The sequence below is a fragment of the Nyctereutes procyonoides genome, unplaced genomic scaffold, assembly GCF_905146905.1.
Source record: "Nyctereutes procyonoides isolate TBG_1078 unplaced genomic scaffold, NYPRO_anot_genome, whole genome shotgun sequence".
Classification (NCBI taxonomy): Eukaryota; Metazoa; Chordata; class Mammalia; order Carnivora; family Canidae; genus Nyctereutes; species Nyctereutes procyonoides.
Genome location: NW_026575125.1, coordinates 81362195 through 81381239, shown reverse-complemented (window position 1 = coordinate 81381239; position 19045 = coordinate 81362195). Strand labels below are relative to the sequence as shown.

At 43.0% G+C, this 19045-nt stretch overlaps 1 protein-coding gene across 15 annotated transcripts in view; it reads right to left on the bottom strand.

Moving 5' to 3' along the window:
• TMEM164 (transmembrane protein 164) overlaps positions 1-19045 on the bottom strand; it is a 167169-nt gene that overhangs the window by 104996 nt on the left and 43128 nt on the right. For 2 of the 15 annotated variants that reach the window (XM_055337620.1, XM_055337623.1), the window contains one exon: positions 18339-18466. The exons of 9 other annotated variants lie outside the window; for them this stretch is intronic. In XM_055337620.1, coding sequence (XP_055193595.1) covers positions 18371-18466 — 96 coding nt within the window. In that variant the 3' untranslated portion in view covers positions 18339-18370. Of the gene's footprint in view, positions 1-1725; positions 2155-13080; positions 13102-17549; positions 17619-18338; positions 18467-19045 lie in introns of those variants that run through there. 4 more of the 15 variants (XM_055337621.1, XM_055337624.1, XM_055337622.1 and 1 more) reach the window with 4 other exon arrangements.

Sequence of the window (19045 nt, the reverse complement as noted above, 5' to 3'; positions counted from 1 at the left end):
GGTGGAGTCACTCACCCCAAAGATAACAAACCAAGACTTAATTGCCGTTTCAGCTCCCCCAATAGAATTTTAAGCCAGTCAATCTGGAATATTCTGGTCAGCACCAAGGAAGTCCTCCTTTGCTCAAAGGAAGATTATGTAATCTACCTAATAAGACCCTCCTCCCTTCCCCCAGAAGGGAAGGTGACCTTGCTCCAAACAATCCTTTTTTTCTTTTCCTTTGTTGATAACTTCCTTGCCCCTTCCCCTTCTACTTCCTATAAAAACCAACCATTTTTGTACAAGTCCTCTCCCCTTGCTAGGTGGGATGCTGCCTGATTGAAGAATCTCTTAATAAAGCCAGTTAGATCTTCAAATTTACCCTGTTGAATTTTGTTCTTTAACACTGGAAATCTGTAAATTCAGCTCTTTCCAAAGCACACAATCTAGGCAGCTGTCCCAGTTCATCCTCGACCTCGGAACTGCTCTGGTTCCCCATGCAACCAACCTCTCCAACATCACTCATCCTAGTTCCTGTTCCTACAGTTATATCAGCTCCAAGTTCACTGGCATCATGATCCAGCCTCCCATTAACTGCTTCATACCAACATTAGATCTGATAAACTCCCCATTTTCATAACACCTAAGGAAGATTAATTTTCATAACACCCAAGGAAGATTAATTTTTGTTCACAAGAGGAAGTGTCAGTACTCTGGCAATGTAATTGGCAAGAAGGGCCAGTTGCCAAGACCATCCTAAATGAGGGACTGGCCAGGTAAATCAGTGAAGAGAGTGGGAAAACTAAGTGAAAGGGGAAACCTTGAGAGAGGACCAGGGAGTGGTATTTGGCCTGGTACACAATCTTCTCATGCATGCCCAGCCCTCTGGCTCTAAGTCTCCTGGTCCTACCTCCTATGATGGTACACAGCCATCTGGGGATTCTTGAGTGCTTATAACCATTACCAACCATAGAGAAGATCCATTCCATGGGCTGCCCAAAGACTGTCATAGGCTCAATTCACTAACAATCATATCCTGGGACCCGAATCCTCTCTCCCTGGACCACTGAGATACTCTCTTCACTGGTCTCACACCTCCAGGTACACTACTGGAAGAAAGATCTATCTAAAACACTGTTCTGATCTGCCACTTAAAATCCTTCAAGACTTGCCAGGATCTACATAAAAAGCCCAAGCTCCTTAGCATGGCAGGCAAGGCTTTCTCCACTCTGGATCCTGTCTACCTCTTCAGCCTGGAAGCCTGGTGCTTTGTGCCAAATTGTTCCCCAAACATATTCCATGTCAATAAACACACTTCTACAACCTCATTTTTCTAATAGCTACATTTTGTTCAATTATACCAATATGCAACAATTTACTCAACCAACCTCCTCCTACTACACGTGCTGGTGCTGTTATGTCTAAATTTTCAGATCCTTTACTATTTCCTTAGTCTACATTTATACAGGAGAATTTCTAGGTTTTCAAAGGGAAAATACATTTTAAGGCTTTTAACCTATAATTCTAAACTGCCTGAGAAAATTTCTTTGAATTTATACTCCCACCAGCAACATATGAAAATGTGTTTCTGCTACAACCTGTTTGAAAGGCAAAACATGGAAGGGGAGCAGAATTTGCCACCCCAAAATATGTCTCTTTGGCATAAGGATTATTTTAGGCTAATTATTTAAAACACACACACAACAGCAGACATGGGAGAAGCACTGAAAAGTGAGTAGAACTTACCCTTTTGTGGGAGACATTTATATTCATAAGGGAAATCTCCTTTTGTAAGAATGGTCTCCCTCTGTACCAGGAAAAGAAGGATGACCCAAATTCTAGAAGCTCTTATCAAGGGAGAAGACACTGACCTCAACCTGCATAATGACCCCACCCTTAATTACCATGCTTTTCCTGGTCCTCTCTCATAACTGGCCTTGGGCCCTACATAACTCCTACCACCCAACATCTTCCTTTTGTCTCTAAGCTACAGATGGTATTTGAGTGATGGCTTGGGCCATTTCAGGGAGTTACTCAATTTTCCTGGGTCTCTCCCAGGCATGTACAAGGTATACATGCTATTAAATCTCCATTTGCATTTCTCTCCTATTAATCAGTCTTTTATTACAGGGGTGAGCGGGTAGGGGAAGGTTTCAGCCAAGAACCTAGAACGGTGGAAAGAAAATTATTTTCCTCACCAATAACACACACATGCAACTTATTTCTTTAATTGGCATGTCTCAAATGCCCAGAAATGTTTGACTGTTTTTCAACATGTTTTTCGGACAGCCATATTCCTTCTTTGGGAATATAACATCTGTGGCCTTTGCCTATTTTACAACTAGTATGTTCATTTTCTAATTGAGTTTTACGAGCCATTTATGTTTTAGTGACACTTTATACAGCTTCTTTGATATTTCTTGCAACTATTTTCCCCAGGTCATCACTGTGGTAGCTTTGCTTATGTTAGTTTTTTAATGTACAGAAGTTTTTTATCTTTATGTAATCAGACATATTTGTCACTTCCTTTATGGTTTCTGTCTCACAACTCTGGGATTATAGAAGAGTCACCTATTATTTTCCTAATTTTATTTTTAGAATTTCAATTCCTACTGCTAATATGATTCACTCTTCCAGAATGGCCTTCTCACCTTAAATTTTCTAGCTGATCCCTATTTACCCTTCAAATACAAAATGAAGCATCATTTTCTCCAGGAAGCCTTTGGTTAAATGTCCACCCTCTGTCTTACCATTAACTCCTTCTGCTTACCTTTCTGAGAAATTACCATTTTTGTCAGTGTAAAGAACTTACAAAAAGAGAGTCTTCTTTCAAGAATTTCTACAAGAGGGAACTACAAATACCAATAAAGGGTTGGGTTTTAGAGTCAACATAATGTATTAAAATGGTTATAAGGTCATATTAAAACCAGAATGGTTCCCAGATGTTACAGATTGTAACCTGCTTGAATTATACCTTTAAAAAAATGGGGTTGGTCAACCACTGAAGTATTGAATAAGGAGAGTCATTGAGAGGCATATTTCGTAGTGTCCATACCCAAGCACTAGCCAGAGTCCAGAGAAGCTAAGCTCATAAACACCAAGCTTTCTGGTCCCACTGGCAAATTCCTCCCTATTAAGAGGATGGAAGCAGGACAGGTAGCATTGCTTAAGTGGTTCAGATTATGGGCTTCAGAGTCAAAACCAACTTGGGTCCATCCACTGGCTGGCTCTGCCACTCACCAGCACAGTGAGCCTGGGCAAGAAACTGGAGGAATTCCCATTTCTAAAATAGGGATAAAAACATCTGTGTCTCACAAGGTTTGGGAAAGGATCAAATGCGATAAAGCGAGCAAAGCTCTTGGCGCAATGCCTAGCACATAGCTAGCTCAATACCTAACAGCTATAATTATTCTGATCTCAATAGAAAATCCATCCCTACTGTGAGTTACATCAGCAACAGCTTGTGTTAAATTTCCAATTCATCTAACTTCACTCATTCTAACTCAATGCTTGCAGAATACTTTTCTCATACGTTATTTGGCTTCCCTCATCCAGCTGCCTACAAGGGGAGGATACTAAACTCCCCTAGACTCAGTTTCCTCATCTGTGAAATGGGGACTATCACAGGACTACCTCATAGGGTAGAGGTAAGGACTGAAAGCTTAAAGCACTTAGTTCAGTGCCTGGCACACTATAAGGAATAAAATAAGCACAAGCTATTGATAGCAGCATCCTTCTTAGATTCCCCTTCTCTTCTCTCACTGAGAATTCCATCCAAGCCTATGGCAAGTTCTATTTCCTCCACAAAGCCCTCTCCAATAACTCCAGATAATTACTCTCTTTTTTTCCCAGTAGCCCGTAGAACTCTTTAGGTACTTAGATTTTATTTAATTTGGGGCATTAAATAGCTCTCAATTGTTACACACAGTGCTACAGATTTTGAACTAGGACTTGATTATCAATCTTTCCCTCTTGATAAATCTTAAATTGGCATTGATGAACCACTGAACAAATTCCAAAGGCTGTTTGTAGGGTAATGAAGGCCATTAGAAATGTGCCCCCGCCCCCCACTGCCTTGCCAGTTTTATTTTCCACTATGCCTCGGGTTTCCGCCCCAGACCCCAGCTTCTATATTCTAAAATGGAAAAGCATAATAAGCATAATAGTGCTTCTAATATTTTTTTAAAGATTTATTTATTTATTCATTCAGAGAGAGCAAGAGAGAGGCAGAGACACAGGCAGAGGGAGAAGCAGGCTCCATGCAGGAATCCTGAAGTGGGACTCGATCCCAGGTCCCTAGGATCACACCCCGGGCTGCAGGCAGCACTAAACCGCTGCACCACCGAGGCTGCCCTAGTGCTTCTAATATTTAACCTCAAACTGTTGTTTCTGTGCAGATACTAAATGCTTTCTGGATATTTCTGTCTAGATGTCACCCAGGTACCTCAGACCTAACAATACCTACAACTGGACTGACACCTTCTCCTGACCTCTTCCCTCTAACTGTTTGCTCAAGGAATCGGAGAAAAGAAAAGACAGTCCGTGGTGGGAATGTGAACTGGTGCAGCCACTCTGGAAAACTGTGTGGAGGTTCCTCAAAGAGTTAAAAAATAGACCTGCCCTATGACCCAGCAATTGCACTGCTGGGGATTTACCCCAAAGATTCAAATGCAATGAAACGCCCTGACACCTGCCCCCCGATGTTTCTAGCAGCAATGTCCACAATAGCCAAACTGTGGAAGGAGCCTCGGTGTCCATCGAAAGATGAATGGATAAAGAAGATGTGGTTTATGTATACAGTGGAATATTACTCAGCCATTAGAAACGACAAATACCCACCATTTGCGTCGACGTGGATGGAACTGGAGGGTATTATGCTGAGTGAAATAAGTCAATTGGAGAAGGACAAACATCTTATGGTCTCATTCATTTGGGGAATATAAAGGATAGTGAAAGGGAATAAAGGGGAAGGGAGAAAAGATGAGTGGGAAATATCAGAAAGGGAGACAGAACATGAGAGACTCCTAACTCTGGGAAAGGAACTAGGCGTGGTGGAAGGGGAGGTGGGCGGGGGGTGGAGGTGACTGGGTGACGGGCACTGAGGGGGGCACTTGATGGGATGAGCACTGGGTGTTATTCTATATGTTGGCAAATTGAACACCAATAAAAAATAAATTTATATAAAAAAGACAGCTCTTCAAACAGGATTCCAACTGACAAAGGCAGAAGGAACGAGGGAACCAGGAAAGCAATGTGAGGCAAACACTGTAGCAATCACTGTTACAGTCAGAAGCTGTGGACGGCTGCTCGGATTAGTAATACAAGTATCATTTTTGCATGCAAGCTACTTGTTCATTACTAAGGAAAACTAGAAACTTCAGAGTGCAGAAATCTGACATTGCCTTGAGAGGCCTCAGTTAACATCACCAGGTATAAGACCTATCATCGGGGCAGCCCAGGTGGCTCAGCAGTTTAGCGCCGCCTTTGGCCTGGGGCCTGATCCTGGGTACCTGGGATCAAGTCCCACATTGGGTTCCCCGCGTGGAGCCTGCTTCCCCTCTGCCTGTGTCTCTGCCTCTCTCTGTCTCTGTGTCTCTCATGAATAAATGAATAAAATCTTTAAAAAAAGACATATCATTGTGCACCCCCTGATATGATGCACAAGAAGGGTATAGCATCACTTCTGTGCTGTTTTTGTCCAAACTGCCCAAATCTAAGCAAGCAAAAAAAAAAAAAAATCGGATAAATCTGAATTAGGGACATTTTACAAAGTCACTTACCAGTGCTCTTCAAACTGTCAAGGTAATGAACGACAGAATGAGTGTGGTACTGGCATAAGGATAGACATAGTCTAACAAAATGGAGTTCAAAGTCCAAAAATAGACACAACTGATTTTCAACAAGGGTGCCAAGACCATTCAATGGGGAAATAGTCTCTTCAACAAATGGTGCTAATACAAGTGGATTTCCACATGCATAAGTATGGTTCTACCTCAGAACCACATGCAAAAATTAACTCAAATTCAAAGACCTAAATATAAAAGTAAAAACTATAAAATCCTTAAAAGTAATAATAACAGTAAATGTTCATAGTCCCAGATTTGGCAATAGATTCTTAAATGTGACACTGAAAGCATAAGCAACAAAAGAACAGGTAAATGGGACTTCATGAAAATCTTTTGATTCAAAGGACATTATTATGAAAAAAAAAGACAACACAAAGAATGAGAGAAAATTTTTGCAAACCCTATCTCTGACAAGGGTCTAGTATCCAGAATACATAAGATTCTTAAAACTCAACGACAAAATTACAAATCACCCAATTAAAAGTGGGCTCAATATATGAGTAGACACTTCTCCAAAGAGGACATCCAAATGGTCAATATGCTCATGAAAAGATGCTCAATATCATTAATCATTAGAGAAATGAAACATCAAATCCTCAAGGACATACCACTTCACACCCATAAGCAAGGCTAGGATAAAAAAGGACAATCAGAAGTGTTTGTGATGATGAGGAAAAACTGGAAACCTCATATAGGCGCACTCATTTTATCATGCTTTGCTTTATTACACTTTGCAGATACTGCAGTTTTTACAAATGGAAGGTTAGCAGCAGACTTGCATTGAACAAGTCTAACCATGCCATTTTCCCAACAGTATTCACTTACTTTGTATCTCTGTGTCACTTCTCAGTAATTCTTGCAATATTTCAAACTTTTTCATTATTTGTTAAGGTGATCTGTGATCAGTGATATTTGCAGTTACTGTATTGTTTTTTGAATGCCACAAACTGTGCCTGCATAAGACCGTGAATTTTTTAAGGATATTTATTTATTCTTTATAAATTTTTTATTGGTGTTCAATTTGCCAACATATAGAATAACACCCAGTGCTCATCCCATCAAGTGTCCCCCTCAGTGCCCGTCACCCAGTCACCTCCACCCCCCGCCCACCTCCCCTTCCACCACACCTAGTTCGTTTCCCAGAGTTAGGAGTCTCTCATGTTCTGTCTCCCTTTCTGATATCTCCCACAAATTTCCTCTCCCTTCCCTTATATTCCCTTTCACTATTATTTATATTCCCCAAATGAATGAGAACCTATACTGCTTGTCCTTCTCCGACTGACTTACTTCACTCAGCATAATACCCTCCAGTTCCATCCACGTCGAAGCAAATGGTGGGTATTTGTCGTTTCTAATGGCTGAGTTATATTCCATTGTATACATAAACCACATCTTATTTATCCATTCATCTTTTGATAGACACCGAGGCTCCTTCCACAGGTTGGCTATTGTGGACATTGCTGCTAGAAACATCGGGGTGCAGGTGTCCCGGCGTTTCATTGCATCTGAATCTTTGGGGTAAATCCCCAGCAGTGCAATTGCTGGGTCATAGGGCAGGTCTATTTTAAACTCTTTGAGGAACCTCCACACAGTTTTCCAGAGTGGATGCACCAGTTCACATTCCCACCAACAGTGCAAGAGGGTTCCCTTTTCTCCACATCCTCTTTAGCATTTGTTGTCTTTTGTCTTGTTGATGTTCACCATTCTCACTGGTGTGAGGTGGTATCTCATTGTGGTTTTGATTTGTATTTCCCTGATGGCAAGTGATGCAGAGCATTTCCTCATGTGCTTGTTGGCCATGTGTATGTCTTCCTCTGTGAGATTTCTCTTCATGTCTTTTGCCCATTTCATGATTGGATTGTTTTCTTTGCTGTTGAGTTTAATAAGTTCTTTATAGATCTTGGATACCAGCCCTTTATCTGATATGTTATTTGCAAATATCTTCTCCCATTCTGTAGGTTGTCTTTTAGTTTTGTTGACTGTATCCTTTGCTGCGCAAAAGCACATATGTATGGGGAAACCAACAAATTCATTTAACTCACTTTATGGTGATATTTGCCTCACTGCAGTGGTCTGGAATGAAACGCACGGTACCTCTGAGGTATCCCTGTATACTGCTGGTAGGGATGTAAAATGGCACCACAGTGTGACAAAATAGTCTGGCCGTTCCTCAAAAGGCTATACATAATTGTCATATGACCCAGCAATTCCTTTCCTATGTATATGTCCAAGAGAAACATCCCCATAAAAACTTATACATGAATGTTCACAGCAGCCTTATTTATAAAAGCCAGAAGGTAGAACTAACTCACTCATCAGTGAGTGAATGGATAAACAAAATATGGTATATCCTCTCAATGGAATATTACTGAACCATTAAAAGGAGTGAAGGTAGGGGCTTCTGTGTGGTTCCATCAGTGAAGCATCTGCCCTCAGCTCAGGTCATGATCCTGGGGTCCTGGGATTGAGCCATATGTCATGCTCCCTGCTCAGTGGGGAGCCTGCTTCTCCCTCTCCCTGCTGCTCCCCCTGCTTGCGCTCTTTCTCTCAAAGAAATAAAATGTCATAGATAATAGATACATACATACATACATACATACATACATACACAGGGTGAAGTACTGATCCAGGCAACAACAGGGATGAACCTTAAACATATACTAAGTGAAAGAAACCAGTCCATGAAGGACCATACATTATCTGACTCCACCACTTGGAAATGTCCAGAACAGGCACATTCTATAGAATGTCCTCTATAGAGCAGGGAGGTGGGGAAGAACAGATAAGGGTGAGATGGCTAAATGATATGGAACTTCTTTTTCAGGTGATGCAAATGTTCAAAATTGTAGTGACAGCCATACATACCTGTGAATACACTAAAGACCACGGACTGAACACTTTAAATGGGTGAATGGTACAGTAAGAAAATTCTATCTCAATAAACTATTAAAAAATTTTTGGATGGCTCCTTAATACTTGTTTAACAAAGTCCAAACTCCTTAATTTGGCTTCCAAGTCTCCTCCCCCACCATCATATGACAACCCCCCCACACACACACTTCTTCACATGTCTTTCTATGGAAGCAAAATGAATTCTTTGCCATTACCCATATACCCCACCATTCAGTTTACCATCTGCCTTCCCTCTTGCACTTCCCTTTCCCCTGGAACTCTGTCCTCACAATCTATTTTCCCATGTTTATTTCCTGTGTCTTTCATAAAACCCAGTTCAACTGCTCCCTCCTATGCAAATCTTTCCCCATTCTTCAACCTGCATATAGTAGGCTGACAAAAAAAAAATGATTTCCTGAAAGAATGAAGTTCAGTAGTCCTCCCACAGGAAGAAGGACTACCAAGTCTAAACTGCAAGCAGTGATGCAGGACTCTCCAAAGGCTGAAGATACTGCCAGAGGATAATCCCATCAAAGCCACAACTGCACTTCTCTCTTCCTTTTGGAGTTGCAGTTTACTGCTTCAGCCCCCTTACTAAGTCCCTGAGAAAGTTCCAAACTGCTACTCTCCACCTTTCCCAAAAACCCTGCCCTTGATGAAAAAAGCACTGACATTATGCTAGGGCTGCCGAGTACAGTTGTGTAGGTTGTGCACTGCACAACCCTAGTGGCGCCATTCAATTATAGTCTATGTGAATGGCACCCTCTCCTAGGGTTGTGTAGTGCAAAGCCATTCGTGGCAGCCCTGCTTAGAAACATCAGTAGGTGGGTCCCCAGATGTCTCAGTTAGCTGAGCCTCTGCCTTTGGCTCAGGTCATGATCCCAGGGTCCTGGGATCGAGCCCCATGTTGGGATCCAGAAGCCTGCTTCTCCCTCTCCCTGTTTTCCCCCTGCTTGTGCTCTCTTGCTCGCTCTCTCCTTTCCTCTCTCAAATCAATAAATAAAATCTTAAAAAAGAGGAAAGCCAAAAAGAATACTCAATGAGAGAATCACTGTTAACTATACTGCTATTGAAAAGTGAATATTTTCCAATTCTTATCAAGAAGAATAAAAAACACAAAAAAAGAACATTGTCATAGCAGGCACACAGTATTTGCATGGAGTTAGAAAACAGAAACATCCGGGAGAAAAATTGTCATTAATATTTTCCCAGCTGTGGAGAAAAAGAGGATACATGTTTTGATCAATACAGTGGCATGATGTACCTACATTGTCTCTATTGAAACCCTTCAACCCCTGTTAGGTTCTGATTTTAGGTACCTAAAACAAGTCCCTGGTTAATATCACTTCGGGAACCTAGCTATCAAGAATGATATGACTGATAGACTCAAGCGTCATGTCTCTATGTAGGTCCCTTCCCCATCATCAATCCATTATTCCACCTTGTCATTTATCGTGAAGTCTTGTGAAGTCTTCTGTAAGGTTGCAGAGTATGAAGCCAGCCTCCCTGAATGTGCTGCTAAAAATCAGGCACTGAACACACAAATCAAGTTGCAGACTCTGGACTCACATCAACTCCACTGAGGCACAGATACCCTCTAAAGCTCAGCCAGAGCAGCCAGCCAGCAAGCCCCACCCCCCCACCCCCAGGCAAACTGCAAGTAGTGATGCAGGATGCCCCAAAAGGTGAATCATAAAGGGCTAGAAATATTAGCTGTAAAGACTGGTGAGCTGCTGGTCGAGACTATATATGCCCGGCCCTGACTTGGTTTCTCTTTCTCTTGGGCCCTCACTCCAGCAAAGTTCAGCCTCCTACGGCCACATTTCATTCCACATCTCCTCCTGCCTCCAGAGACTTCCTGGATCACCAACCAAAACTTATCTTTCCTTTTCTGAACTGCATTTGTGCTTACTGTAAGGAATACTTACAGTGCTATACATTCATCACTCCAGTGGTCTCCAACTATGGTTAATAATAATAATAGAAACAGCAGTAATAAGAGTAATGGAAGTACCTGTGCCTGGCCCTATGTTCAGCACCTTCTGTGTATTGTTTCATGTATTCCTTCCTCACAGCCACCCTAGGAGATGAGGGCTATTTCCCACCCCGCCCCTGTTTACATAGGCAGAAACTGAGCTAATAAGGAAAGTAACTTGCCTAAGTGCACACAACTACTAAGTACATGTAAGAGTCAGGTTTTGAACCTGCGACTGTCCGATTCCAAAGATCACGTTCATAGCCAATGCTGCATCCTGTCTCCCCTAATGATACTTTGCCTTTTAAAGAGGTGACTCTGCCTCTGCTCCTCAAAGTGTGTAACACAATGACAGATGCATAAAAGTTTCCCAGGAAACACGTGCGAATGTGACTCTGCTCCCTGGTCAGACCCCAGCTGAGGACACCAGCTGGAAGAGAAGGGAAGAGGGGTAGTGTGGACAGAGAGGTTCAAACTTTCAAGGAGCCACGGGGAGTCTGCCGCCTCTGACCCATTTGAGAGAGGATCATGCTGCTGACTTGACCTCAATCCTAGAAAAATATTTAGAATAGAATGACCTGGTTGTCTTAAAACACTTCCAGACAACTCTGAGGGAACAGAGCCTAAGCCAACCCCATGGGAGGGATGGAGGGTATCCAGTTCCCCACAGGAAGGAGACCAACTATGTCAGGGTCACAACCACATGGGCCAAGAAACATTTGCAGAGCTCGGCAACCGAGAAGCTACCTGACCGTGGTCAAGAATCTTGGAGGGTGGGAGGCGAAATAGGAGCATTTTTAAAGGAGGAAAGTTTTTCCAATTTCCTTGAGCCCCAGTTTTTGTCAACTTTAAAAATAGGAGTGAAGATACACACCACTTACAGGGCTGCTAAGGTATAAAATAAGAACGTAAAACAAGTATCGAGGGCCTGCCGCCTGTGTCTGTCCTTGCCAGGGTCCTGGGCTCACAAAGAGATGTAGTACATAGTTCCTGGCTACACGAAGTTCACAGTCCATTTGCAAACATCTTCTGATCTATAATACTGCTAGTACTCGGGCAACCAGTGAGAAAGCTGGCCGGTGGATGACCCTAACTTCTGGCAAGGCCATTTTGTCATGTGAAAATTCTGGTGGGAAAGAAGAAACTCGCCAGCAAGGATCAAGGCTGGGGAGTCATGGCTTTGCTTCTAATCTCCTGTCCACACCAAGACTGGGGAAGGGAACTCTCACTCACTATTTGGAAAGCAATGCATGTAAACCCTGTTCTTTTCCTTCATCACATTACCATTTCTTACTTTATAGCAGCTGTGTTTTATTTTTTTCTTCAAATGTCCATCTTCCCTGCTAGGCTATCAGCTCTTGGAGGGTGGTGGCTGTGTGCTGGTCCTTATTAAATACCCAGAAGCTAACACAGTACCTGGAACATAGGAGATGCTAAACAAATACTTGTTGGATGAATCAATGAAATGGCCACATAGATGTCCCTTGGTATATGGGCTACACTTGGTCACTCTAAAATACCCAAGCCTTGTTTATGCATAGAGTGCCTCTCAAGATTTCTCAGCAACTGGTAATGGTGGTTTGTTTCCAGAAAGAAGAAATAGTGGGGAAGGTGGAGGTTGGAAGGAATCCTACATCCTATTCAGTTCCTTTCAAATTGTTTTGAGTCTTTAAATAACAACTAATTGAACATAAAACCTGCAGGGAACACATGCTGATAATGGTTGATCTCTGGGAGATAGACTTCTCAGGGGCTTTTTACTTGTCATGTGTCCTATTCTTATAACGTGGCAGGCTTGGATCGGGAACATGCATTGCTTTCATGATAAAATCGCACGATAAAAAGGCAATTTTGCAAAGAACAGAGATATGGTGCCTAGCTCTGCTAACCACCTGGGGTATGAAAAGGGAGGCAGCTAGAAGTTGGGGTGGGTTAAAAAACCCAAAAAGCTTTGTCCCAACTGCACTGGGGGAGTGAAACTGCTGTTCCTCCCCATAGATAAGCTCCTTCTTCAAGCAACTGGAAAGATTTATTTTAATCCCTGAGACGGCCTCAAGCCACTGTTTAACAGCCTAGACACCAAGCCAGCTAGATAATTGGATTTTTTTTTTAAGGGAAGGTGTTGCTCTTTTGTCTGTGGTGGTAATGACAGGGCACTCACAGTGGGCTTCTAACTCCTGAAGTCTTCCTGATCCCATCTTCTAAGCAGGAAAAACTAAAGTATAGAAAAGTTGATCCTACTTCAACAGCCCAGAACCCAGGTATTCATTGGGCTTTACTGTGAAAATTCAATGGTTCTAAATGCTGAGTGTGGATTAGATTCATCTAGGCAGTTCCTTGAAAATTAAATACCAATGCCTGGGGCCCATTCCTCAAGACCCCACTCACCTAGTTGGGCAGGGGGCCGAGCAGAGTCATTGTAGAGCATCCTAGGGGATTTTCATTGTACAGCCACATTTGCCAACCACAGTTCTCCCCACTGCTGACACAAGCAGCCCAGTAGCCTTGAAGAGACAGTCCTTACTCAGTATTTCTAAAACTCTCCTTCCTTTGAGCAGGATATTCCCCCTCAAAAAAAAAAAAAAAAGGCAGGCTGAAAAAGTCTGTAACCAAGACAACAGGCTGGGAGCACAAAGAGATAGGTCTTCTGTGATTTGAAACCAAAGGAAGCAGAAGAAGATGAGCAGAGCAGGCTGAACACAGATGCTGAGTAATGGACAGAAAGGTAAAGTTTAAGAAAACATGGTGTGTGAGCCAGCGCCCAGATGGTGGCACCTCAAACTCCTGTTTCATCATCCGAACTGGGTGCCTTGACAGAGGCTCTTGAGATAGAAAACAATGGAGGCACTCGGGTGGCTCAGTGGGTTAGGCCTGCCTTCAGCTCAGGTCATGATCCCAGGGTCCTGGCATTGAGTCCTGCACCAGGCTCCCTGCTCCTCGGGGAGTCTGCTTCTCCCTCTCCCTCTGCTCCTCCCCCCTACTCATGGTCTCTCTCAAATCAATAAATAAAATCCTAAAAAAGGGGGGGGTGTAGAAAGCAACCCTGAATTAGCAAACTATATCCTTAAAGAACATACTTTCTCCAGAATCCCACTTGGGGTGAGGGAAGGCAGGATTGGGAACCTCTGCTTTGGTGTAGGTTACAAACTAATTTTTGTCCTCCAATCCCTCTCTCCCTTCACTACCTGCCCTGACCCTCTAACAAAGCAGGGAGGACAATGAAACGTGAAATCCACATGTGCTTGGTTTTGTAAAAGAATGCTCTAACTCCATCTGTGCTCTGACCATGGAACTCAGGTTTTGTTCCCAAGAAGCAGGGAAGCACGGAGATGGATAAAAGGGTTGGGGCCACTGCAAATTCAAAGGCACAGAGTTGGCCTTTTGTTCTCCTTTTCAGGCAGGGTCTATTCTGGAAAGCAGACATCAAAAGGAAAATTCAGCCAGCAATGAGCTGAAATTGAACAAAATGTGATGAGGCCTAAGGGGAAGGAGGAGAAAGAAAGAAGAGAGAAGAAGGAAAAAAGGGCTTTTCTTTGCCAGAAGGGGCTCTTTTCTGAAAACTGCCTCGAATTACAGTGCTTTCCACATTTGGTTCACTCCAGGAAGCTTTGCATTGTACCTAGAACCAAAATGCTTTTTGCCACATGTTATAAGGAAGAACTGAGGCAGATGCAAATGGCCCAGAATTTAGGGGCTTGGTAGACACAAGGGAGAAGGAAATGCATGACTCTGGGAGGAACCCTTCTAAGCACATTCTTTTTCTCTTGGTCCAGACAGATGAGAGTTTAATTCAGAGTGATGTGGAAGCAGGGCCCTCCCACCAGCACCCCCAACAAGCAAAACTGCCCTGAGCAAACTGTTAGTGGCTGGAGGGAATACAAAACCATACGGTGACCTTTTCTTAAAGGGACTCTAGGAATGGTGCCTTCCTTTATTATTTATTAGGATAAGGATCGACTGGTCTCTGGAGGATTTGGAGTGGCCCGATGGCAGGACGCTTGGCTCTGACGAGCCTTTGAGCTTTTTGGCTTCTGGCTTTATGTTTTTTTTTTTTTTTTTTTTTTTTAATTAGCCATGTGCCAGCGGTTTCCTTCACCACAGGGAGAAATAACTAGCCTGATGGGGTCTCCCGAAGCATGGCCTCCTGGAAAGCACACATAAGTCATTCAGACACTTATTTCTGCAAGAATCCAACCCTGAGTCACACACCTAAACCTGGAAAAGCACTCCTTTCCCTTCCTCTCCAGAGGTGGATGGGCCTTTCTCCTAAATGCTTTTGAACTTCACTTCTGTGACCCATTAGGCCATGTCCTTTCATTAAGTCCTTCGGTAGCTTCTATTCTGAGAAGAAACCCACAGGAGTCCTAACAAGAAGTGCAAATAACATTTAGCAACAGGTATTTAAGGCACTATATAATTTTTAATAGCCAAAGCAGGGCCCCAAACCAAATGGCCTGCAGGCTCCTCCTGGCTTTGCCAAACTTCATAAAACTAACAACAGAAGCAACATTTTAGCAAATCTTGTGCTTACCAATTAAATGCTCAGTGGTATAAAAAAAAAAATCTAAGTGGTTATTATCATTGCACCAGCAGAGCGATTTCGGCCAGTCGCATAATCAAGAAATACCCACTGAGCATTCAGTCGTGTTCTACACTCACTACAGATGTGGGATTCTAGAAAAATGAAAAGCCATCTGTTATGTCTAAACTCCACAAGAAATGCCTTGGGTAAGCTGTACTCCCTGAGTTCCCCTCCAGGCACAGCAATAATGAGCCAAACCTAGAGTACAGAATGTACTTGCTGTATTACCTCATTTTCCTCTTTCCCCCAAGCCAGGCCCCAGCAATGACCCTGGTCAAGTGACTGGAGATGGCCTCCAACATCCATAGACAGACAAGTTGTTGCAGGGCAGGCAGACTTTATATTCAGAGAATATCTACTTCTTGAAGAAAATGCAATGGCCTGAGAAGGAGAAGCCCAAGTGGTAATCCCAAAGCAGATACTAGCTAGTGGACCAAAGACCTGCCCTCTCCAAATCTCTGAGCCCATGTCTGTAAGAGGCTAGGACTAGACTGGTGCTTTTCTCGGCAAATTTTAGCAGCCATGGGTAGATGTCCTCAGGTGAGAGAGGCGGGGCAAAGTGATTTATTATGAATAGTGGTTAAAACACTGAAGTTTGCAAATGATTCACATATGCATTCCTCTGCCTGTTCTCCCCCTGATGGTTTGCTTCCTGGCTCATATTCCTTTAACACTCTCTTCAGTTGGAGAACAAAGATAAGTTAGAGACAGCACTGAGAATTCTGCATAGCCTATTACCTTCTTATTGATGTGGCCCTTAGCTGAGTCTGTTGAACCTGCGAAGATCATCCATTATATGCTCAGCAGCCACAAAAGGGTTGAGAACCCCCTAGACTAAATGATTCATTAACTTGCCACACAGTTATTAAGAACCTGCCAGATACAAGGCTAAGTGGTGGGGATAATGCAGCAATTAAAAGACATGGTTGTTGCTTTTGTGGAGTTTTCAGTCTGGCAGGAGAGAAGAGAAATGACATGAAACACACAAATCATCCTATAAAATAAAACTTGTGATCAGAGTTCTGAGAGCCTGTAACAGAGCCATCAACTGGGTAGCAGGCAAGGGGGTAAGGGGGTTTTCAGGCAGTGGGAACAGCATGGGTAAAAGTTTCCATGGCCCAAATGTGACACAGACAAGTCTAAGGGACTCAAAGTAGCTCCTTTGCCCTGGATCATAGAGAATGCCAGGGGAAACATGGTGCTTGGCTGGCTCAGTTGGTGGAACATGCAACTCTTGATGTTAGAGTCATGAGTTCAAGTCCCACACTGGGCACAGAGCTTATATAAAAAAGAGGAAGGGGGGAAGGAAGGGAAGGGAAGAGAAGGGCAAGGAAGAAGGAAGGAAGGAAGGAAGGAAGGAAGGAAGGAAGGAAGGAAGGAAGGAAGGGAGGGAGAGGGAAAGAGGGGAAAGGAAGGAAGGGAGGACAGAATGGGGGGGAGAAAGGGAGGGAGAGAAGGAGGAATACTGAAGAAAGAGAGAGGTGGGGCAGGGGTGGGGGAGGGAGATGCTGCAGAGATGAACAGAAACTAGATCATGGAAGGCCTAGGAAGCCAGGTAGAGGATTTTGAACTGTATCCTCTCACCATAAGACCCTAGGATTCTGCTCATAGACTGAAGCTAGGATGTGTGTTTAGCACCACAGGCCTGAAACCCTGGTGCTTTTTCCCATTAAAAAAAAAAAAAAAAACCACTGTCAGGAACCGTCGTTAGGGGCTGGGGACTGTACTTCCATTCTACTCCATATTAAATAGACTTTTGCCAGCTCGTCTGGGAACTTGACCCCCAAGTATGCTGTGTCCATGGGAAAATGCTATCTGAATTCTAAACAGACTTCCAAAGAAACTTTTGGAACAAAACCCATTCAACAGTTGTTTGGGAATGCCTGGAAAGCAATGAAACACAGGACCTTGCTTTACTCCACAGAGCCAGTGTTTGGGGAGCTGGGGGGAGACTGAACACTCTAACCACAGTCTTAAAATAAACACAATATCCTCATTTTGATTAGGAGGGTTATATTTAGGTACAATCACTGAATGGCATCATGCAGTTCCTATTTATATATTTAAATTACCACAAAACCTCAAATATGTTGGCGATGACTAGCTATCTTTATTCTAAATAGACAATGCAGAAACAGAGAAGAGGGGGGTCTCTTTAGAAGGAAACATGAAAACCAAGCCTATAGCTTACACACAAATCATCCTACATCTCTGCTTAACTAACTCTCAGTCCTCAAGACAGTAATTCAACAAGTGTTTGAGGGTTGAGTACCATCAAATTTTGCACAGCTGTGGCACTTCCATCCTTCTTCATGGTCCTTTCAATGGAGAATCCTTATCTATACTAAAAAAAAAAAAAACACCCCATGGCACCTGCCATGCCCCACTTCCCCCACCCCCTCGCAGGTCTACTAACAGTGAGGGAAAACAGAAGGGTTGGCAATTTCCCAGAACTACCCACCAAATCCCTGCAGGTCATTTTATAGATTGGCCATTCTCAAAGTTGGGTGTGCATAAAGATTATCTGGACAGGAGTGCATTACAATTCAAAGTCCCAAGCCAATTCCCTGCCCCATACCTGGATTCAATAGGTCTGATGTGAGGCCCAGGAATCAGCATTTTTAATAAGCACCGCTACCCCATGCCACACACACACACACACACACACACACACACACACCTGGATGTAAGTGGCTCAAGGACCAAACTTCAAGAAACTCCATTGGAGATATCTTAACTAGCTGAGTCCCAAATCCTGAACTGAGAATAATGGTTGCCAGTCAGGAAACTGGCTGTCTCTGACACCAAACACGGGTGGAGGGTAAAATAAATGGGAGAGGAAAAACCAGCATCCCAGTCAACTTGCCCCCAACTACATTTAAGTCTTTAAGAAAATCCCTTATTTTTACTTCAATCAAGCAGATGGCATCACCCTTCCGCTAATGTCCTACAGGCACCAGAAAAGGAACTTAAGAGGGACCTTTTAGAAGGAAGATATAAAAAGTGGGAGAAGAAACAATGTTAATTTGCTTGGCCCTGCCCCAGCTTTTTTGAGCCTCCTTACCTCTTCTGCTAGTTGGTTTCCATTTCTGAAACTCAGCGCTGATGTGGCAGGGAAGAGAGGCCAAGATGGGGCAGTCTTCTGTTATTCACATTAATGCTTCCTCTATTACATGAATAATCAAGAGTTGACTGGAAAGAGGAATAAATCAAAGGCAAATATTCCACTGAGAGGTTACATAGGATAAAGAAGGCCCCCTGTTGGTTGAGAGCTGTGAGGTGATAAATGAACAATCAGGATCCCTGCCTCTTTCCATTCTCACCATTTGCCAGGAACACAGATTTAAAGCTCGTATGTCAGCACCGAGCTTGAGAGAGATAATGAGGTATCTGTGTTTTTCCACTGCTCCCCATAATACCTAGAATAGACTTTGGCACTTAATGTTAACACTGAATTTTAACCAACTGTTGTCGACTTGCCCACAAATTCTACAGCCGGAAGGGTCAAGGCCTAGATCTGAAGTGATGATTTATTTTATTTTCTTGCAGTAAGAACATTTAATGTAAGATCTACACTCTTAACAAAGTACACAATACAGTATTGTTAACTATAGGCACTATGTTGTATGGCAGATCTCTAGAACTTGTTCATCTTGTATAATTGAAACTTTATGCCCATTGATTCGCAATTTCCCAGCCCTCCATAATGCCTAGTAGCCACCAATCTACTTTTTGATTCAAGGAGTTTGAGTCTTCAGATGCTTCCTATAA